This window comes from Triturus cristatus, chromosome 3_1, assembly GCF_964204655.1.
Source record: "Triturus cristatus chromosome 3_1, aTriCri1.1, whole genome shotgun sequence".
In the NCBI taxonomy this organism is placed as follows: domain Eukaryota; kingdom Metazoa; phylum Chordata; class Amphibia; order Caudata; family Salamandridae; genus Triturus; species Triturus cristatus.
In genome coordinates this window covers 329,106,568-329,130,599 of record NC_140583.1, presented here as the reverse complement: position 1 = coordinate 329,130,599, position 24,032 = coordinate 329,106,568, and the positions used below count along the sequence as shown (strand labels likewise).

At 45.0% G+C, this 24,032-nt stretch overlaps 1 protein-coding gene across 1 annotated transcript in view; it reads right to left on the bottom strand.

Annotated features, from left to right (window-relative positions):
• LOC146860199 (sodium/nucleoside cotransporter 2-like) overlaps positions 1–24,032 on the bottom strand; it is a 347,088-nt gene that overhangs the window by 9,668 nt on the left and 313,388 nt on the right. The window contains exon 17 of the mRNA XM_085644040.1: positions 20,879–20,990. Coding sequence (XP_085500166.1) covers positions 20,879–20,990 — 112 coding nt within the window. The remainder of the gene's footprint in view (positions 1–20,878; positions 20,991–24,032) is intronic.

Below are 24,032 nucleotides of genomic sequence, written 5' to 3'. Positions count from 1 at the left end.
TATTTGGCCAGGTTGAAATGGCAGGCCTGAGAGATGTTTAAAGGGCTACTTCAGTGAGTGGCACAATTAGTGCTGCCGGCCCATTAGAAGCATTTAATTTACAGGCCCTGGGCATATATAGTAACACTTTACTAGGGGCTTATAAGAACATTAAATATGCCAATTGAGTGTCAACCAATTCTACTATGTTTAGAGGGGAGAGCACAAGCACTTTAGCACTGGTTAGAAGTGGTAAGAGCACAAAGTCCTAAAATCAACAAAAAACGAGATCCCAAAAATATGGTGGAGTAAGGCAAAAAGTTTGGGGGAAGACCACCCTAAAGGCTGCTTCTTAGAAGTTAGCTCTTTTAAAGGGCAACTATGGTGCCATATCCCTTACCAAGCCTCCTATAGTATTGTGTAAGGCTTAGGAAGGTGCTCACCTTAGTCTGTGTTTTAGAGGGTTGCCAGGATGGTCTCAATATTGGCCTGAAGAGGCTACGCATTGCCCAGCCCACTCTGTGGCCCAGATATATCACAGAACCCTGCCCTATCTAGCACTTTCACTTTCGCGGCCGCGTCACTTTCACAGCCGCGTGGCCAAAGCTTGTTTAGTTTAATGCTTTTGTCATTCGCGGCCGCGTGGCCAATGCTTGTTTGTTTTTAAATTGGAGTAGCAGGACTCGACTACAAGAATAAACAGGAAACCGTATTTATGTTAAATATGTAGTTATCTCCTTTTTTGTTCCGTACATTTTACTGACGTTTTATATCCATGAGAACAATATACACTTTCCTACTAGGCCATTAGAAACATTCTGCGTGCTTCTGGCTCATTTTGGCTGTAAAGGGATGGTAACCCCAGTCAGTTCATCACTTTATCGTCACCCTATTAAAATAAATATGATGTTCTTGCGAGATGCAGGACGCCTGCCCCCTCTCAGTATATACAAATGATAAACGCTGGCGTACAGGCAGTAGTAGGGCTAAGGGCCTGCAACCTAATGTTCTGCAGATAAATACATAAAGAGCGCGGGGGCTTAACGTTTCTGGAAGGAGCCCGGCGCAGGCGTTGACGGGCAAATGGGTGCCAGAGTCACCGTTTCTATGTATTTCTTCACCTCGTTATTTCTCCTTTTCTGACTTTCTTTCTCTTGCTGTGGGGCAAAGCCTGACAATGTAAAATAAGGCCCGGCTCTGCAACCACCGACACAAAGTTTGAGCACGTCTGTGAAGGAAACACCGGAGACTTTTAGTAACATTTGTTGCCAGACGGGTGCCCTCTGCATAATAACCAGACACCTAGAGGCTTTAATTTGGAATTCTGGATGCAGGCTCGGGACGTCCACATTGGACTTTGTGGGATAGTATCCCCCGTACGTGGCATGTAGTCAACTGGGCGGTGTCTGTCTTAGAGCTTGGCTTGCTATTCTGATATTAAGTTCCATTGGGCGTTTTGGAGTGCGCCACCGAAATACCTGCCATTGGCACAGCCCTCTTGTCTGGCTGCAAGTGAAAACGATGTCACCGCGCGATAGATTTTTAAAGTCCGACATATTTGCTTCGCAGCCCAGCGCACACATAAGGACTGGAATGTGATATTCCTGTTAAGTGCAATATCGCCGATCCACTAGGTGGAGACAGCAGGCAATTGATAAAATGTTATACTTCCCCCTCTGTTAGAGGATTCACTGAAACGCGAGTATACCCAGGCTTTTCGATATGGACATCTTACCCGCAGTCTCAGTTAGTTCAAATTTTCCTTCAAAAAAGTTTGTTTTAACTGATTTTTTTTATGCAACAGTATCCTCTTGCAATACTATATGCTAATGTTAATTAATGCTTGCTTTTGGAAAGCGTTGATAGAATGCAAAGTTATTAGCTTGGCATTAGAATATAAACATGTAGGAACAAGGAGTCTAACATTCTTTTCTAGGTCTCCTTTCTCAGCAGGTGGATGGGCCACCTGTGTTACGACCGTTATTGGTGGGGGGCTGAGCGGGGTGTGAGTGTTTGGGGTTCCGTGGTCCCAGAACGAAGCTTGTCCTATCAGCCATGAATCCTCCCCGACCCACGGCCATCAGTGGGTGGAGTGCTCAAGCCCTCACCCCCTCCACATCTCGCCCATTGCCAATGGATACATGTGATATAATATTAGAGATTCAGAGGCCCCGCCTCACGGGCAGTATGGACGGTAACATTCTGCGTTACGTTACTGGCCACCCGGGAGCAGTCGTGATATTTATGGATTAATTAACAGATCATAATAATCACACTAGTGGCCACAATTGTTCCCACTGCTTGAGATGAGTAAATAGTAGCACGTTCTGTGAAATAAAGGAATTTCTTTCAGTACAGCATTAAAAAACAAGCATTGGCATGGCCAATAGGTCTCGCTTTTGGGACCTTATAAGTGTTTAGCCATGCAACAGTTGCATAACTAAATACTTATAAGGTCCCAAAAGCGAGACCTATTGGCTATGCCAATGCTTGTTAATTTGTTGCACCTCGGTCTGCAGGGTAGTGATATTAGTCTCAGCATTCTCAACCTTGTCTTCTACTTTGTGGAGGTCCGCCCTCAGCAGGTTAACCTCTATGGACACCCTGCAATCTGACCCTCAAGGGCTACCCTCAACCCCGGTATTGTTTCCATCAGTGCGGCGTGGGAAATCTCCTCCTGACACTCCGGTAAGGGCTCTGGTGTGGACTTATGATCTAAACGAGTGAGTCTATGAGTGGCCTGTTGGGACGTAATATATATTGTGTGATAGTATTCCCCTGTTGTTGTCTCTGGGGCCCGTCCTTTCCCATCATGGAATTAGAAGAAAGAGACAACACTGGCCGCAACACACCAATGGCCAATAAGGCACAAGAAATCCTCCGGAACTACGCCACAAGGGGCAAGCACCTCAAGATGACATCCACTCAGGTCTCAGAAAGATGCATAGGAGGCTGAAAGCAGTTAAATCCTGCTCCATTAGAGTCACCATTGCCCCCTAACGGTACCATCGCCCCCCGCAGTACCGTCTCATCAGCAGGAAAGGTAGCTGACCAGGTCTAGCTTTCTGGCTACCAGGGGAGAGCCTTCAGGCAAAGTACGCCCAGCAGGGGGACCAGGCAGCTGACATAAATCAGGGTTCTGAAATCAGGGTCCCCTGGAATCCTACTTGATTCCTCAGGGTGGTAAGGACCCACCTCACTCCACCTACGCACCCAGTTAGGACTGAGGCCAGCTCTACAAGGCGCTCTCACCCCTCCCACAGTCCTCATGTGCTCCACTTTGGGCTGGTGACCCTTCAGCCCAGAGAGGGCCCGACACATTGCAGACCTTGCTTGCGTCCCTCCCCCCAGCCAGCTCGAGATGAGAAAGCAGCCAGTCCCCAGGATGTCCCCTTGGTCATTCATGTGAGTGCGGCAGGGCAGAAGAAGGCATCAGTGGACCTGGATGGCATGGGGGAAACAGGATAATACGAGGATTAGAAAGCGGGAGCTGGAGCTCCTTAAGGGCATGTCCAGGCAGCCATCTTGGCAGCCCATGCATCAGGCTCCAGGCACCCTTGACTCCCTAGTGTGCTTTACGTCATTGCCCAACAAACAGTCTACAGGCATGGCAGTGCTCACAGCTTCTTTTAGAGAACCTGAGACCACCCCCATCCCCCCACTCGTAAGGAGCCAGAGCCTCTGGTAGATGGCTCTTGCGGTTGTCTGAGACTCTGACTTGGTGGAATGTGTTAGGGAGAACCTGCTCGTAGGATACCAGCTGACTCCTCACAGTAGTCATGCTTGCTCCTGTGTCCTTCAGAGCCTCCACTCGTTGTCCATTGATGGTGACCCACTGCCTATACTGAGACGTCTTTGCAAGCATATGGGCTTTTCGCACCATCTCCTTACCCTCAGAGACACTAGGGTAACTTCTGTCTGCTTCCCAAAGCTAACTGGGACCACCTCATCCACAAGCGCTACAATCGCCAACCCACCCAGGTGTTTGCCAACCGATGACCAGCTGTGTCCTCTTGGGACATTTGGTTTGTCACTTGGAGTGCCCATATTTGTAGCACTCAGTGCACTGAGGGACGAATCTCCCAGTCTGCTTATCAAAGAACCCTTTCTTCTTTGGCTCAGATTGGGTCTGGTTACTGCTGTTCCCTTGGGATTTATCTTGGAGGCCTTTCGAGAACTAATTATAGTTAAGTTTGTCTGCCCCACTTTCTTCAGGTGGGACCGCTGACCACCCTTCTGGGGTTCCCCCCCAGATTTCTTTTTAGACACTCTGGTGCTGGCTCTAGGTCTGCCTTCTCAGCAAGCTTCCTGAGGTCACTCAGCTGCTGTCCACTAGTTGCTGGCACAGTTCTGTAAAACAAATATTGAGTATATGCTCCCTGAGAAACTAGTTATACAGCCCCTTGTAATCATCAACCTTGCTGCCCCTCACCCAGCCATTCAGTGCCTTGCTGGAGTAGTCCTAGAGATCCACCGACAAAGATTTGAAAGCTTGTGTCTGTCACTGATCCTTCAGCAGTACGTTTCAGGGGTCAGCTCAAATTTAGTGATCATTTCGGATTTTATGGGGGCATACCGGGTTTGATTCTCTACTTCTAGTGTGAGTGGTGCATCCCTCCCCACTTGAGGCATACGTTTACACAAGCCACTCGCCCCAGTGCTCCTTTGGGATCTTTTGCACCCCCGGGTCACATCATAAGTAGAAAAGAACTTATCAGTGTCCTTTCCCACCACTATTGCTGGACTCTGATTGTTTAGCTCTAAGGTCACTTTATTCTCCTCAAGAGCCAATTTCCTTTCCTCTATTTTGAGTTGGGCCATCTTTAGCCTGAGCTCCCTCAATTCCTTTCTGTCTGCCTGCTCCTATGGCAGAGAGCTCCAACTCAGGAGATGGGTCATCTTCCTCCCCTGAAGGCTGTGTTTCAGGGCTGATGTCCAGGTCCTGATCCTGCTCTTCCATATCGTCCTCCTCATTTCCAACCTCTGTTGCTGTCGTCAACTCTTGGACCTCTGGCCAGGCCCACAGAGCTTTCTGAAGCTCCAACCTCTTGTGCCCTTCTTCATTTGCAGTCCTTTTCCTTACAGAACTGTTTGAGCTCAACCACAGTTTAACTACGAAGGCTGGCTAGCTCAAGCTCCATTACTGAAGGTATCTTACTCCGTAGAATCAATCTGGTTTCTGCATGGGACAGGGCACGCTGTCAAATTTAACTGCCCTTATTATTTGTATGACATCCGCCCTTACCACCAAAACCACACTATAGATATGTTTGTTGGAGTTTAAGGTGGCATTCAACAGGTTCCCACGTCACTTATTATGGCAGAAATTAACGTACGCTGGGATTCCAACTAATGTTCTAAAAGCAATTTAACTTTTATTTACTGGCACATCGCTCCGGGTGGAGTTGGTAGACGGTACCATACTTTCACGGAAGATACATGCAACAACATATACATTTCAGACCTATCACATGTTCTAAACTCTTTAAATGCTAACTCCCTAAATTTGGTGGTTTACCAATTATGCACATCCTGCACGCGGATGACCTGCTACTTATGAGTCTGACCCAGGTAAGATTACAACATCTTTTAAATACTCTTTTCTCCTATACACAACAGAATAAATTAGAAGTGAACGTCTCTAAAACTGAAGTAGTAAAATTCACAAAGAAACTTAGATCTCCAAGGGCTTGGTCCACTGGTTAATCTCATCTTGAGTGCATATCGCAATATAAATATCTTGGAGTGGTATTTGATTATAGAGGTACTGCTATGTAGTGTAGTTCCTATAAACCCATATAGGGTCTGCACGTTTAGACAACATACACTGTAGGATTGGAGTCAGACTGATTCTAGACACCCCTGCCGAATATGTTAGCCTGTATACCAGCTGGCTCACAGTGCCACTAGAAACCTAGAAAATAGCTCTTGGCAACTATCGAACATGACAACCCTGATCCCTCAGAATTGTAACAGGACTGAGCTTCAAACTAAATCCGTCCTGGACCATATCCCACTACCTACTAGTTTTGGGAGTTTCCATTGTACCAGAGCAGAGCAGCGCAGCGGTGAGGAGCAGCCTCTGGAGCATCGGAGTGCGGTAGGGGCTGTGTAACTGGACCGGCGCTGGTGGTTCACAGCCTGCTTGACTTGCGAGATTGAGTTCCTCCCCCACCCTGCGGAAGCGGCCCAGCGAGGCAGCCTCAGAGTAGCCTCCGGAGCAACGGAGTGCGTGGTGGCATGAAGTTGGACCCAGCGGTGGCTCGCAACTTGTTTGACCCGCGGAGTGCAGAGAGCCAGCTGAGAGTCAGAGAGTCAGCTGAACTCCGAGTGGCGTGCTCTGAGCGACGTGCTGCGAGCAAGACACCGCAGGACTCACGCGGAGGCGCCGCATCGCAGAAAGCCCTGGAGTTGAGGGCAGAGGATCTGTGTGGTCTGCGGACGACGGCCAGAGACAGAGGGTAAGAGGTAGCGGGAGCATGGGACTGCGGCCGCCAGCTGCACGGCGTGTCTGCAGGTCTCCAGTTTCTCCACTCTGTCCTCTCTCCCTCTGCACCTCTGCCTTGGTGCGAGCCAGTGTGTGGGGGGGGCCGAGCACTTCGAGAACTGCAGACTGCACCCGGCTACATTTGGCTGCACTTGGCAGGGAGCTTGTGAGGCACTCCTGGACCGAGCCCCACTCCGGGGAGCAAGAAACAACACAGCCTTCTCATCCCTCCCTCCCAGCCTGTTTTTGTTTTTCTCTGCCTGCGCAGCTGTCCAACTGCTTTCCAATGCGACCCCCGGATACCTGAGGTGGAGGGGAGCCCTGATCCTTGGGCTAGGGCCAGGGTTTGGGCTTTGGGCTTTGGAAAAATCACGAGGGTGGCATCCCACAGGGCCTATAGAAAACTGAGGCTGGCAGCCCAAGGGCGGTCCATAGGCTGACTAAAGAGGTCACTTGAAATCTGAAAACACACATCAATATCACATTTTATTCACTAGTGACTAATAGACCAATGGTGACCCAGCAACAACAGAGAGTCACACCCCAAGACCCCAAGTCCAAAGGAGATCAACAACCGGGTCCAACCGGGCCCAATCATAAGTTCGTCAATCATCAACTAATAAAAAAGATAGAAGAGGAAAGAGGAAAGAGGAATATTCCATGTGGCATTTAGAGGAACCGTCAAAACAACAAAACCACAAAACAATACAATTATACAACAGAACAGCGAGGGACCGAGGGTAAGGGACCTAATCAACACTGCAGGAAGACAGTTACAACAAAGAGTGCCAAGATTTTAAGAATCTAATTTAAGGAGCAAGGTCTCGAAGAACTTAAGAATTACAAGAATCATAAGAACTTCGTAAACCATATGTGCATGAAGGCTTGAGGAGATGAGATCAGGACGGGAGAGACGTATGGTCACATCCATACCCAACAAAAGGAAAAAAATTAGCAAAAGCTTAACTGACATAGCCAGCAAGGAGATCTTAATGATGGAAGAAAAATCCCTTAATATACTGATTGATGTTGTAGGGCCCGAACAGAATGCAAAAAATACAACAACTAGTCATCAACCAAAGATCTACACAAAATGTGCATTTCTATGGGATGCTGGGGCAGCCCTCTGTAACAAAAGTCTCAAAGGCCTTCCCTCCCCTTTGTGTCCTGTGAAAACAGACCATCAACACCTCAATGAAGACATGCCTGCCCAAGGTAGAGAAGGTAAAGAAGGAAAGAAAGGTAAAAGCAAAAATTATTCTATAGTTACAATTACCCCACATTTAGAAGGCCAGTAACAGTAACTCAACAAATGGGGACTCCTTCGGACTCTGCCAAGCAATGGAAACGGCGCTCGGGGGCAACCAGATATCAACAGTAAGAGCAGAATCTTTTACTGTAAGGACCGAGCAAGATACAGGTCCACCACTCGATCCAATTGTCACAATTCTTTCAGGGAACTCAAACTGTATTTGCAATATGCACAATATCAATTCCAATTATTCCCATAAAACTGGAAAATTGCCAACAACTGCCTCTAGCTTAACCCTTTCATCAAAAACATCCAATGAGGCACTCGTAGGGAGCCTAGCACATTTTAGAAAAGGACTTACACCATCAAATACCGAACCAACTCACATTGAGGAAGAGAATCATATTGATCCACCAGAGCCACAGTTCCAAAAGCCCCCGAGGCAGAAAAACTCAAGTTATTCCTGCTCAGAGACAGGTTCGAATATCCAGCACAGTGGGACCAGCCCTGGTGGGGCAGTGACCCTAATGAATATCGACAACACAATACCAAATTGGGATAACACTACTGCAACAGAATGCCTCAACACTGTCCTGCTCTCCTCTCTTAATACACAATCTACTCATTCCACTTGTAGCTCACATCAAATACCTAGAGAAAGAGGATTGGGAATCACAGAAGGCCTAAAGGATGACACAACTGGCAATCGAGGGCAAAGGACTTATAGCCAAGATAAGCAAGAGATTTCCCCTTCTTCTCATTTTTCAGATTTCTGGCAGGCAAAGGCCAATCCCGCTCCTGTAAACAACAACGCAGGAGCCAATCAATTGGATTCAGATAGACTCTGGGAATCCTTACTGGACACCATGAAGCTCACCATCAAGTCAATGCAGTACCACTCTGACAAAATGTACATCCAACTATCCATCCTCAGCTCAGTGGCCATCCATATCTCTAATATCGATGGCAGACTAGCTGACGTCCAATTTGACTAAAAGGGCCCAGGCAGATATGGAATTGTTACCAACACACTGCACCTGCTTCGCCATTGTTGACAAACTCTCCACCTTCCCAGTGGTTATGGGGGATATCCTAGCAGACATCAGGAAAATAGCAGAAAACTCCAGTGATCCACCTCAGGAGGCTTCAATAAAAGGTCCTTTGACGGGATCACTCTACCGCGAGAAAGATGAGGTCAACAAAAGATGGGTAAAGGGACCCTCAAACGACCCTCTAAATGAAACACGACCAGCCAATCGCTAACAGTTGATAATAAAGCAGCCGACTACAATAGCAAGGATCCTGGGAGTTACAACACAACAGAGCATAGCAGGGGCGCTAAATACAGCTATGACCACCTTTCGGAGGAATTCTCCTCCACAAAACCTGAATCAGAATTCTCTGAAAAATCAGATGCTGTGAGAAAGGACAACTTAAAACTTGGTTGCAAAAAGAGGAGAAACGGAAGAAAGAAGAATAAGAACATAACGGATTATTTCCGCACAGGGAGCATAAAATTAGGGGTGAAAAGTCATGCAGCTAGAAACACAACAGAAGTATTGCCCCCAGAAGGAGATAATAAAGCAAACTAGTGGATGACTCCAATAGCAGGGGATCCCATTACCATATTGGAAAAGATAGAGGACGAACCAATAGAGCCACCTATAAAAGAATAGGATGAAAGCACAAAGAGCATAAGTACCCAACCACCAGCACTCCACATCAAGAATAGACTGACAGATGTAGCTGACGCCGGGAAAACAACAGGAGTCAATCTCTTTAATTATTCCCATAGCAGAGGATTTAGGCACCAAACAGGAAGAGATAGTGGAAGAACCATTAGTGGCACGCAAAAAAGCACAGTATGAGAACGGAAAGCACGAAAGCTCCAGAGCACCAGTATATGCCACCAATGAAAGGCCCGTAGAGGCAGCAACTTTAAGGAAAATAATAACCACAGCCAGAGACGACAGCAGAGACCGAGTGGATCTTCCTAACTCGCATGCTGAAGAGGAGATAGTTTCCCAGACAAAACCTCCGACCGCCAACCAATCACAAATTAAAAATAACTCAATCCTGTTTATCTCGGAATATAAGTCTAGAGGCTGTGGAGATATCCTCAACAGAGGAAATATAATACAATGAATTCAAGCAATCGGAAACCTGGCGGGCATAAGTACACTCGATCTCGAAAGAATTGAATTCAAAAGCATCAAGGGAATTTCTGACAGGGAAATAACTAAGACAACTTGGACCTCAGAAGAAACAGCAAGGAGGATTTTGAAAGAAGAACCCCAATTAAAAGCATGGGGGATCAAAATACTACTCGATCAAAAGCCTGGCTATTCGGATCCACTGATACCAATCAAGAGAGAGGAAGTAAATTCAGCTCCAGCAATAGCGGACACACAATCACAATCTGTGTTGAAAGGGGCCCGCAGTAGAGACGCACGACCAGCAGAGAGGAAAGATCAGCATCAAGTTCTTAAATCGGAAGAATGGTCCTGGCTAGCAAGGACGATAAATCGGCAAGACAATAGCACCTGACTCAGGACAAATAAAATACCCCCAGGCGATACTCACCTATGAATTTGCTCCTGGAATATTAATGGTCTGGGTAACAAAACATCGGACAAAGATCTTCTGGATTACCTTCAAGGATTCAACCTCATATTGCTCCATGAGACATGGCTAGAAAAACCCCATCATTTACTTGGCTTCAAAACCCATCACACCCCAGCAGTAAAAGGCTCCATATTCGGACATTCAAAGGGCGGTTTAACAATCTATTCATCAATAAAAACAATAACATCGACCAAAGATGTTGAAACTTTCACATCACCAACAAATGCAATTAAAGCACTTAGAGTAGATATAAGGGATGGCAATATTAAACAAAAACTATTACTCCTAAACATCTACATACACCCTTGTGATAAAAAGAAAAATTAGTGGGGGCAGAAATAACCAGACTACTCACAGGCGAACCCACAACCAATTTATTGCTGACGGGGGACTTCAATATGCATCTGATGGGGCCCAGAAGAGGGACGAGCTACTTGAGGAACAGTATACCGCCTGGAATATCTCTTGTCAGGAGCCGAGTGCTAAGAAGTGACAATCAGCACATGCTAAGAACTTAGTTAAGGACCTGGAACATCTAAGCTTTGTGGCACTAAACGGGCGCTTTCCGGGAGACCAGCCTCTGGTGGCAACATTTCACAGCGAAAACCTCAAGTACGCTAATAAACTTCACTTTTGTATCATTATCATTCTTCAGCAGGATCACAGGCTTCCAGATAGAGGCCTAAGATCAAAGCGACCATCTCCCACAAGAAATTTTTCCAAGTATATTTAGACCATCACTAGATAAGCCAGTCGAGGACCCTGAGTCCATTCATACGGACAACTTCAGGCGGATTAAAAGTAAAACTAATCACCCAGAGGAACTACTAGCCTCAGCTAAGTTATTATGGGAGCAACAGGAAGAGAAAGGTGTGAATGTGATAGCACACTGGGAACATCTAACTAAAGCATTAGGAGCAGCGAATATGGTAAATGCTCGCCCAGCTTCTACGACAACCAGCTCATTAGTCCATCAGGAGAATCAGGAGAATCATATCTCCAATTTCAAAGCTCCAAACCTCTGCATGCTCATGAAAGCAATAAATAAAACAATACGGAATCTTCAGCGCACAGAGCAGGACCCTATTTTACAAATGGAGCTATTGCAACTAAAACCAAAAAAGATAAAAGAAATCTGGCAGGCAAAAAAGAAATCGGACGAAACTCTGTTGGCTAGACTATTGCAGGACTAAAAGTCAAACAACAGTGCAAGATTTTGGTGCACAATAAATAGCCTAGCCATTAAGGGCCTCATGTAGGTAGCCAAATACCGGTCGGTAACGGCCGAAATTCGGTAAATATGCCGTTACCGACCGGTAGTCAGACAAGTGAGATGTAGGAGTCCAAAAACCACTGTTCGGTAAATATGAGGCGGTAAATACCGATTCATAGTTACCGAATACATAATTAACGAATCGGTAAATATGAAGTGGTAAATATGAAGTGGTAAAAACCAAAATGACATGTAGGAGCACTCGGTAATTAAGAAATCCAAGAAAATCGGTAAATAAGAGTCGGTAATTAACACGGATTGAAAGCAGGTGGTAACCAACAACAGTGCAGCTAAGCAATCCCAAAATGCAACAGCGTGGACACCCTGGCAGCTATGTACGTCATTGCAAGGCGCCTACGTCTACAGGCAGCAGGACTGAGGGTTTGGCGACGGAAGGAACGCATCCACAGACAGCGCATCACACTATTCCAGCTGACTGATGCAGAGATACATGAGAGGCACAGGCTACACCCCCAAACCATCATGGACTCAATCAGGGACCCGCACCCACTCCTGGACCAGCCAATAAGAAGGGCGCACGCCATACCCCCACATGTGCAGGTGCTCTGCAGCCCACATCTGCTGGCATCCGGTATTTCTCAGGTGGTGACAGCTGCGGTGGGTGGTGTATCCCAGAGTTGCCTGTCCCGTTCCTTCAGGAATTTCTACCACCATTATATTGGCTGCATTGATGGGACACACATCCCACTCTGTCCACCAGCTGACACAGAGCACATCTACAGGATCAGGAAGTCCACCCACTCCATCAACGTGCATACCGAATGGAATGATGTTGTGAATGGTCCCGTGGGTGGCAGAACCAAAAGGTGCGCGTATGCTATTTACAACGAGGTCTGCAAGTTGTCGCACAGTGAGGCGGCTTCCAGACTGAGAGCTATTGACCAAGCAAACATGGAGAAGGCCTAAGCCGTTATAGATATTGGCTCTAGCACTCTCACTTCTAGGATTCATACATGAGACAATAGGCACATGCAAGTACACGGCGCATGCAATGTACAAGCCCCGATTTTGGCGTGCGTCCTACGAGGTATCCCAGTGCCTGTGATTACACCTTCTTTCACTGTGCTTGCAAACGGTATTCATTTAATTATGAATAATGAAGTTTGCTGCGGGATGTGAGTGGTAATCCCGTACATAACTGTCTCGCATGAAGTTGTCTGCTGCTATACTGTTCTTTTTCCACCCCCGCATGGGCGGCGGGATGTTTCCATCTGGCCTTCGATTCCAACCTTGAAAGCAGAGTCCAACAAGTTGAGCAGAATAGAGCGCCATTGTCCCACAAAGAGGTGCCTTTGACTTCCTCTCGTGAAATATTTGTCCTTCACGTTGCTACTACGCGCACTGAGGAACAGGCGCCTCTGAATACTGACCTCCCCCTGCATTTCGGCTCTTTGATCCAAAGTATTATCAATGCCTCGTCCACGACCGGCCTGGCTCAATTTTTTTTAACATGTGGGGCTCGGGTCTCGTGACCTCTTTCCAAACTATTTTTGGTGTAATTCCGGCATTTGTTCATTCACTGTTCTCGAGCATCTTTGGAGGTGTTCCGCTGCTTCTGGCGCTGGTGGCAGGTGTGCTGCTTTCACTCTTCATACTCCGGAATGGCTGCTCCTTCTGTGCCACACGAGCACCTGTCCCGTCTGCATCTTCTTCGTGATAGGATGCTTGACTTCTATGGTACTTTGCCATTGGCGACTTTGAGCCTGGCTTATGGATTATCCTTCAGGTATTCCTACTTCACCTGCGTACAACCTGTATTACACTGCCTGGATTGTCCCTTTGAATGGCCTCTGGATTTGTGCTTGACCAACATGGTGTCTCCGGTGCCGGATTTCGATCGACTGATGCGGCCCTTAGTGTCTCACGAGTTGTCCTGTTCTGGTGTCCGGATCATGGCGTGTGGAGCGGCGCATGGTATCCTGGGTAATTGGGACATCTCAGCGGCAGCCTACGACTTCTTGTCCATGAGCTATTTGGAGGAACATTCCGGGTGCCCTCTGATTGTGCTGGAGGCTCCGTTGGTTGGAGAACACGTATGTTCCTTTTCTTTACTCAATTGGATGGCTGAGACTTTTAGTGGCCCTGGAAACGATTGCTTGTTGGAAGCCGTGGCCACATATGCTGCCTATACATTCATGGATTAACTGGATTGTCGTCCATTGCGCCTGTGCTACTGGACAGCACCCTGGCGCAACATTTATATCTTTTATTTCTCGTGTTTCTCTTCCTAATGGTCTGCTTGAGTTTTTTACTATACTTGCATTGTGTTTTTTGGAATTGTATGCAGCAATTAATTGGACTGTAGGACTTTGGCGCTGCATTGGTTACGCCCTGTTCTGCTCTGACGAAACTGAACTCTGCGTTCTCTCTTTTCTTGCCTATTACATATTGCTTCGCTCAAGGGGGCGTGTAGTGAGTTCTCCCTGAATACGTACATGCATTGTTCAGTTGGCATAACCACGTTGAATGTTATGTAGCCATATTTGTGTCTTTGCACACGACACTGCGTTTACATGTTCTTTCTTGAATAAACTGCTGACTCGAGACTTCCTTCAGACGAGTGCATTCTGTTGTTCCCATCCCAAGCTCTGCGCAGCGACCTTGGTCTGTACATGCTGTGACACACAGTCTGGAATGTTACACGATGCATGTTTTCCACTCTAGGTTGTTCGACCCACGATTTAGCCATGGCACACGCGCAGCTGCACATACCTGACAGTTGGTGCTTTTCATAGCTCAGACATCATGTTTATTATTCAGACCGAAGACGAGCCTTCCTGCGAGGAGACTCCTGATGCTCCTGTGATGTGATTTCACTAAGCTGATCTTTGTGGTATGGGGTCCCCTATTCACGCCTGAGAGACCTTCTGTAATGACATGATTGTGATATTGGCTACTCAGTTAAGGGAAGGTGGTAGTATCCTCGGTATTTTCCGATTCGCTAAATACCACCTCGGTATTTACCGATTCGGTGGATACCACCTCGGTATTTACCGATTCGGTGAATTCCGATTCGTATTTACCGACTGTTACCGAATCGGTAACTGTTACCGAATTTTTACCTACATATAACTTACCGGTTCTAATTTACCGATTCGGTACGGCTCGGTATTTATGAACCGGTAAAATTTATTTACCTACATGAGGCCCTAAGTATCTAGTCTGATCTTTCTGATGCAGATTTCTAGGCTTTTGACATTCAACATTGGTTGAGAGATTTCCCTTGAGACCAGCCAACATCTCCATGGGCCTGAACTTAACTCGACCCACACTATTTTCGTCTGTATTTTTTCTGCCAGATATGCGCTGATCTGAAAATGGCCAAAGGAATATATACTTGTACTACGTCCCAATTTGTATCTCTTGACTGAACATGATGGGTCTTCACTGACCCAACAATTATGGCCAGCATTTTTATGATTAGATTGCCTCATCCAATATGGGAGATGTCAATTACAGCTGATCTGGCCAGCTTGCATTGATTGGCTTCTTACTTGTGCAATATGTTCTCTACCTTTTGCGTATGCATAGTATGGAGACCTGTCAGATCGCAGAAGAATAATTACATTGGATTACATTGCATTGAATTACTTTGGATACCCTCGAGTGCCTGGATACCCTCACAGGTGACAGGCAGCGCTCTGCAAATCCACCCTACATTACATTATGTTACATTACATTACATTACACAAATGGGGACCTTTTGTAGGAATGGATCATAAGCTTATGTTATGATATGTTATTTGAGTGCTTATTTAATAAAAATAATAATAATAATCCACATTTGTAAAGCGCGAACAATCACCCGTAAGGGTCTCTAGGCGCTGGGGGCCATCGGGAAGATTAAGCAAGCTATTGCCCAGAGTCACATGGTGCTGGGCTAATCTGCCGCCGCCGATCGAACCGTGAGCCCCAGATTCCGGAGTCAGTCGCCCTCGCCGCGGCGCCACACCTCTTCCTTTGCCAGTGCTAGGAGGTTTAGCCCACCAGCACTCATTTTTGGGGCAGGCACTTATTTTTCCTCATTGGACATTTACTGTGACAAAAAGAGGAACAACATACAAAGAGCGAAGAAGGAGGCAGAGAGATATGGAAAAAACGTATTCAGCGCCCCAACATGTAATAGTGCTGGGTATGGGATTCTAAGCAGAGCTTTGGGCGCCAGCACTCATTTTTTTCCTATTAAACAGCACAGAGTATTTGTTATGTTATGTATTTTACAAGTGTTTGGTAGTTAGTTGTCTATTTTTACTTACAATCCATTCTGCTTTAAAGATTATGCACATACACCAAATTTAAAAATGGAAAATGTCAGCTCTTGGCCCACAAAAATAAACATGAAGCACTGGTTCTACAGTCCTAACATAGCCAACTTACTGCAACGCACATCAATCAGAACATTTGTAAAGCGCACTACTCACCCGTGAGGGTCTCAAGGTGCTGGGGGATGGATGCTGCTACTGCTCGAATAGCCAGGTCTTTAGGACTCTTCTGAAGGTCAGCAGGTCCTGGGTCTGCTGTAGGAGGATGGGGAGGGTGTTCCAAGTCTTGGCTGCGAGGTGGGAGAACGATCTGCCGCCGGAGGTCACTCTTCTGATGCGGGGGACGGTGGCGAGGGCGAGGTCGGCGGAGCGTAGCTGGCGGTTGGGGCTGTAGAAGCTCAGTCGTCTGTTGAGGTATGCTGGTCTGGTGTTGTGGAGTGCCTTGTGTGCGTGGGTGAGGAGCTTGAAGGTGACCCTCTTGTTGACCGGGAGCCAGTGCAGGTCTCTCAGGTTGGGTGTGATGTGGCTGCGGCGGGCAGAGGCGTTTTGAATGCGTTGAAGTCGTTTCAGGAGTTTGGCACATGAATTGTTTCCCGGTAGGTTAGGCCAGCAAGTCGTATCAAAATATTGTAAAACCACTCATTTAATCGAGTGTCTATTTTAGATAAATTACGAAAACTGATTTCTGCTTCTACAAAATGCAACTGACTGTCACCACAAATAAACGTAGCAAGGCTTCAGACACTTACTATAAATAATGTGATCAATTTTACCTCTGCCAAAATTAGTCCTACCTGGTCAGTCTATGTACTAGTCCCACGTCTGTTCACGGCGATTAACGGATAAATATAGTTAGACAGGCTACTCCTGCATTTATTTGCATCAGTTTCTCGATAGCACCAATTAATACGATTCAAAATGAGATTGTCTTCAACAGAGGACCAAGTAAACATAAATGACGGACCTGACACTAGGCTGCCTCACTGTTCACTTGTTGCTTGTGGTAATGTCAATCCTTACTGCTAGCGGAAGACTGCGTTTAAAGACACCGAAAACGACCATCATCCACATTGGTCTGGTATTAGAGATGCTGTCTGTCCTCTGTCCTAGTACGGTCAGCACGCTTTAAAGCTTTAAAGCATGTGCCGCGAAAGAAAAGCCCATGCCACTACTACAGCTGTTAACACAGTGGGCGATTATCATGTTGACTCTCTTAGTAAAAAACATTTTTTTAAATAGTGTGATAAAGGGCATATTCAATTAACCATACCTTTTGGTGTTTCTGTATAATGACCACGATCATGTACACCAATTGCCTGACCCCATCATGGACATCGTTAAGAAATGAGTAGTGTCTTATTATTCACCATCTACTTACACAAATGCCATAGGTAGAGTGCAACATATGTCTTTCATACATTTGAATTGTTCCTTTCCTAACGCCAATAGAAAATCTTTTGACATTACATTTCATCCCAACTGCCTGCGACTTTTATTTGCAAAAGATTTGCCACAAAAGGTGGTGAAGTCCTATTAAAGACAAATAGAACAAGCATTGGTAAATGCATTAGGTTTTGCCTGTGTGATTAATAATATGCTGTTTTTTGTTGTAAGTTGTAGCTTGCTAAGTTGTTGTACAATATAAGTTACAGAAATTCTGTTAAAGTGTTATGACTTGTTTAGGTACAAAAAGGCAATATATTGTGCTGCTGTTAGTGGTATATTAGTGGTATAGTGCAGGTAAGTAAAAACCACATTTTGAAAAATGATAGAATTAATTGATGTAACAGCAATATTATGTGTTTAGTGGAGTTCTGACAACTTTAAGGCCTGGTGCCACTACACTTGCTGCACCATTCGAAACATGCCCCTAGTGCCTGCAAGATAAATACATTTGTGACTGCCTGTTTAGTAGTAAAATATAGCAATAATCAGTGTTTAGTGGGGTGCCTTGACCTTTTGGTCCCAGTGTCACTGCATCTGCTGCATTATTAACATCATGGCGCTAGTGAAGGAACAGGGTGCAATCACAAAACTCGAGGAGTACGTACTTGCAATAATGTATGAATTTTCAGCAAAAGTCCTACCACTCCTAAACTGAGAAAAATCCTAACTTTAAGACTTTCGGTATTCACAGAAGGCATTTAGGAGTCCTAACTTTACTACTCCTAAACTGAGAAAAATCCTAACTTTAAGTCTTTTGGTATTCACAGAAGGCATTTAGGAGTCCTAAAGTTAGGACTCCTAACTTCTGTGAATACCGAAATGAGTAAGTGCCTTCTGTGAATACCAAAATGAGTAAGTGCCTTCTGTGAATACCAAAATGGTAGTAAGTTTAGGATTTTGTCTTAAGTTAGTTCTGTGAATCGGACCCATTGTAACACACACAATAGCCATCACATACATCCACTTCACTCCAAAAAACATAAGCAAAAAAAATGTACATTACAACGTCAATAGCTCTAACCCTAAAAAATGCGAAACCTACTACATTGCAAATGCCTGGGATTTTTTTGGGTATGACGCTTGAATGTATCACAGTCCCTAAGACTTCCGTGATATAACATCAACGGCAGCAACCCCACTCTGAAAAGTGTTCCAGCACCAGTGGGTGAACCTGCCCGAAAACAGTTCCAATATGGCTGTGCCTTTAGCATGCATTTACAGAACATGCACATGCAGTACAGACCTGACCCTGTGAATTAAAAAAAAATAGCATATAGCAACGGGAATATCAGAAATGCGGTTAAGATTACAGCTATCATTGGTGAAACTCACATGAAATACAACAGGCCGTAAAAGCGCCATTCTCGATGTGTATTCAGGCTCTGCCTTTAACTGTATATATCTTCACTATGTATGACACATGACAATCTGTGTTTATTTCCAGTACACGCTGTATGATGAGCAATGTTTAAATAAAAAGATTTTTCGAGAAAAAAAAAGATAACAGCTGCCAGACATACTTGAGCATCACATGGAATTGACACGATTGGAGCATTGCTTCTGAACTAGCACCTTCTGGAATTTGAGACACTAGTTCATGATTCGAATGTTCTATGCAGACAATTCCACACTTAGCAGAAAATCCAAAGCTCACTGCATGGATAATGGTATGTTCAATCAACTGGACCACCTACACATCCAGTTCTTCAAACATTGCATATTATGGGCAGTAGTAGGCATCTAATAAAGGGGCATATCAACAACAACCGGCGATAATTATCTCTAAGCGCACTTAGCGCTAGGATAATTATCGCCGGCTAGCATGAATTTTTATTGCTGAGATAGCGTGCTATTAGCAACGCTTATCTCAATAGCGATAAAAATCCTCACGCTAACAGGCTAATGTGAGATTATCGCTGGAAACCCAGCGATAATCTCACGTTACCTTGTTGATAGGGACAGGCAAACTTAGCCATGATATCCTCCTTCCATAGGATATCATGGCTAAGTCAGAAAAATACCAGACGTAAAAAAGCAGCGTTAACCGCGGTTAGCGCTGCTTTTTTTGTCTCTAACAGGGTTAGCGACATTCTTGATAATAGGAGAAATGTCGCTTAGCGACATTTCTCCTATTATTTTACTCTGGAACGCCCCCTTTGCATCTCATTAGAGATGCAAGGGGAAGCGTAGAGTAAAAGGGTGCTAACATGCAAATTTGTATGTTAGCACCCTGTTGTTGATAGGGCGCTAGTTTTATCTCTCCTTTTTTGGCTTTTAAAGCCAAAAAAGCAGAGATAAAGCCCTTGTTGATATGCCCCTAAGTGCCTTTAGAGCGCTTTCATGCTGCACACGGATGTACTATGCAGTACACTGCGCACACAATGGGAATGAGATTTATCTAGGCTGTTAAATGATTTAGAAAGGAAAAAAATTCTTATTTACCCGCAAAAGCTATTGCGCATGTAAACATATTCAGTTTAACATTTTAAATAGAGCATATCTTATGCCTCAGAGAGTTAGCAGGATCTCCCCCGGAGCCTCCGCTCATTGCCCTCGATGTAGTTCAATTGAAGCTGAGCCCCCTCATTTGCTGTGGTCTTATGGTTCTCTGTTGCTACACTGTGACTGGAACAAAACTGCATTCACAGTCATAACTGGTTATGAAGTTCTTATACCTTGAAGGAGTTTGTACTTGGCCTCGCCGCACCACTGACACAGGACAAAGCCTCTAAGAAAGTAATTATATTGGCAACAATACTGGTGAGACAAAATATAACTTTGAACTGGAAAACTGCCAATCCTCCTTCCACCACAAGATGGCAGGCAGTAGCTGTGCAATTGCTAGAAGTCGAAAGCAGACATTTACACAGGGAAGAACGTACAGAAGTATGAAAAACCTTTGTAGCCCAAAGCGGAAATGATGCAGTGTTGGAAGTATTGATAACCTATTACAACAAACACAGCGCAAACGTTGTGCATGCAAAACCTTAAAAAGTGCTTCCACAAAAGGTGATGGAAACAGTACTTGCTTGCCGTAAAACTGATAGAAGCACACCAAGAAAACACGAGGAACAGGAAACAGTATGCTACGGCCAATACAAACATAGGAAAAATAAGCGGCAAACACAGGAACCAATGAAATGCAAGGAAAGCAAGGAAAGCAAGGGGGCGGGATGTAAGCCCCTTTTAAGATTTATTTTAAATACAATAGATTCACAAGCACAACGCTGTGCAGACGAGACCTAAAAAATGCTTCCTCATGAAAGAGGAAAACCTTAACATTTGGACAAAATAATCTCTGCAAAAGTAGTTTTATATTCTAAGTCAGAAATCATTGACAGAAAAGGAACCAAGGTGTGCTGCCTCTCAAAAATGTTGAGTTAATTGGTTTGGTTTCTGGGGCTGTGTGGGCATGAGGGATGCAGTACATAAGAATTCACACTGAGAATGGAGAGGGTGGGCAGTATGAGGCGGTTTGGTAGACAAATTTACACAGTCAATTTCCCTGCCTTTGGATTAGTCTCCTGACTTACCTTGAATATAAGTTGTGACAGCACACATTGATGTCGTAAGTACGGTTTGCAAAACTTGTTTCGTTCAAGAAAGACTGGCATATCACATCGTCTCTGGGAACATACAAAATTCCTAAAAAAGTTGAAAAAATATTATTTAAAAAAAACTCAGACATAATCCTAAACACTGGTACGGCCAAAAGTAACACACTATGATACAACAATAGCATTTCTCAATAGCACTGAAAATGATGGACTGGCCTCAGACTACGGCATCAGGACCCTCTCTGGCAGGCCATTATTAATTTTGGGTATTCAAAAAGGACAAGGAAACCCAAAAGGTAATCAAGGGCCTTGGGTAGTAGTCAATTACAAAAAACAGTGGTCCTCAAATGATTTGAATAGGGATGAAAATAAATATAGTCCAGAATCGGTACTATATTAAGGATGTCCAGCCGGACAACCAATTTAATTCTTCAATAAAACAATGCAGATATGCAACAACAAAATACTTGTGGGACACAGTCCTGTATCCGCTAAGAACAATGACATTTACAAAACACACAAAGACATTTCAGGCAAGACAAAGGAGCTTATTTACATTATCCAATGTTTTAAGCTTTTTCAAAACAGCAATTGCACTTTTTTACGCAATGGATTGATGTGCATGCTGTTTTAACTAAGGTCGACGACGTTTCGATCCTGTTGAGAGGATACTAGGATCATCATCAGGACAGTGATATGTACAGGCCTGATTGTTAAAGAAATTGCCTGTGAGAGAAACAAGGGGTGATGTAAAGAAAAAGTTAAGCGGTGATTGGAAAAAGTAAAGAGAGAGAGAAGATAATTAGAGCTCTAAAATGGCAGCTGAGATATAGGTACAATAGTGGTGCCAGGCTAACACGCTGGTGTAGGAACGTGCGTCTGATTGCGGTGAGGGTTGGTCAGAGTGAGACTAGGGGAAAGTGAAACGCAAGTGAAGCGGGTGACATGCGTATTAAAAACGGATGACGAATGATTAGGAGCGCGAGGTATAAGCGCCGGAAAGGATCAGGCATTAGATGGTGCCTACGGAATAGTCCTTATGTGCTGACAACAAGCCTCGACAGGGACGAACAATACAACGGGGACCGCTTACCGTAGTAAGGAGTCCGTATGCACAGCGTGTGCAACGCCTCGGAGGTGTAAACCGCACTACAAGCGTCAAGGGTGAGATCCAGCGGTGAAAACAGGATTACGGGTATGAACGTGAAAATACTGAAACATGAAAAGACCACGTTAGGCAGGAAAGCCGTGAGCATAGTGGATAAAAACGGGGCAGTGAGGGAGGCAGGGTACCTGGAATAGAAGGAACCGGGAGTAAAGACCACTTATTGACAATCCAACGAAGTTAGTGGCTCAGGTCCGTGACAACGTGACAATGCACTATAAGGGAAGGAAGCTACGAATTAGAAGACAAAACACCTATGGGAGGAGCAGTGACGGAAAGTGAAATGAGCGCTTAGCGGAATAAGACCAGGTCCTCTGATACAGTTAGCCGAGTGACAAAGTTGCAGTGAGGACGTGCAGGTATAAATGCTATGGAAGCCTGTGGGGCCCACATTTCCGGTAAGCGCTCATTTCACTTTCCGTCACTGCTCCTCCCATAGGTGTTTTGTCTTCTAATTCGTAGCTTCCTTCCCTTATAGTGCATTGTCACGTTGTCACGGACCTGAGCCACTAACTTCGTTGGATTGTCAATAAGTGGTCTTTACTCCTGGTTCCTTCTATTCCAGGAACCCTGCCTCCCTCACTGCCCCGTTTTTATCCACTATGCTCACGGCTTTCCTGCCTAACGCAGTCTTTTCATGTTTCAGTATTTTCACGTTCATACCCGTAATCCTGTTTTCACCGCCCGATCTCACCCTTGACGCTTGTAGCGCCGTTTACACATCCGAGGCGTTGCACACGCTGTGCATACGGACTCCTTACTACGGTAAGCGGTCCCCGTTGTATTGTTCGTCCCTGTCGAGGCTTGTTGTCAGCACATAAGGACTATTCCGTAGGCACCTTCTAATGCCTGATCCTTTACGGCGCTTAAACCTCGCGCTCCTAATCATTCGTCATTCGTTTTTAATACGCATGTCACCAGCTTCACTTGCGTTTCACTTTCCCCTAGTCTCATTCTGACCAACCCTCACCGCAATCAGACGCATTTTCCTACACCAGCGTGTTAGCCTGGCACCACTATTGTACCTATATCGCAGCTGCCATTTTACAGCTCTAATTATCTTCTCTCTCTCTCCTTTTTCCAATCACCGCTTATCTTTTTCTTTACATCACACCTTGTTTCTCCCACAGGCAATTTCTTTAACAATCAGGCCTGTACATATCACTGTCCTGATGATGATCCTAGTATCCTCTTAACAGGATCGAAAAGTCGTCGACCTTAGTTAAAACAGCATGCACATCAATCCATTGCGTAAAAAAGTGCAATTGCTGTTATGAAAAAGCTTAAAACATTGGATAATGTAAATAAGCTCCTTTGTCTTGCCTGAAATGTCTTTGTGTGTTTTGTAAATGTCATTGTTCTTAGCGGATACAGGACTGTGTCCCACAAGTATTTTGTTGTTGCATATCTGCATTGTTTTATTGAAGAATTAAATTGGTTGTCCGGCTGGACATCCTTAATTTAGTACCGATTCTGGACTATATTTATTTTCATCCCTATTCAAATCATTTGAGGACCACTGTTTTTTGTAATTGATAATTAATTTTGGGAACTCATATTAAGGAACTACTTTTATATTCATCTGGGAGTAATAATATATTTCCATTAACTTTAATGTTTAAATGCTGTATTTGATTTGATATTCAAGGAGATGGAGGTGACCTGTTTTGTTTGGCTCTTTGTCCTTTTGTCAGAAGCTGCAAATTCAAGGTTCTATTCCACGCTGACACCCTGTGCCTTCATAAACAACAAAGGGCCAGATTTCTCGTTTGGTGGATGGATACTGTGTCACAAATGTGACAGATATGCAGTTTGCCATACCACAGCTGCATTATATAGTAATACACTGGTAATAGGACGGATGTGATATGTATCTCCTTTGTGATGGGGTACCTGCCCACAAAACGCTAAATCAGTCCTATTGAAAGAAGTACAGTGAAGCATTACAGCACAAACAAATAGTCA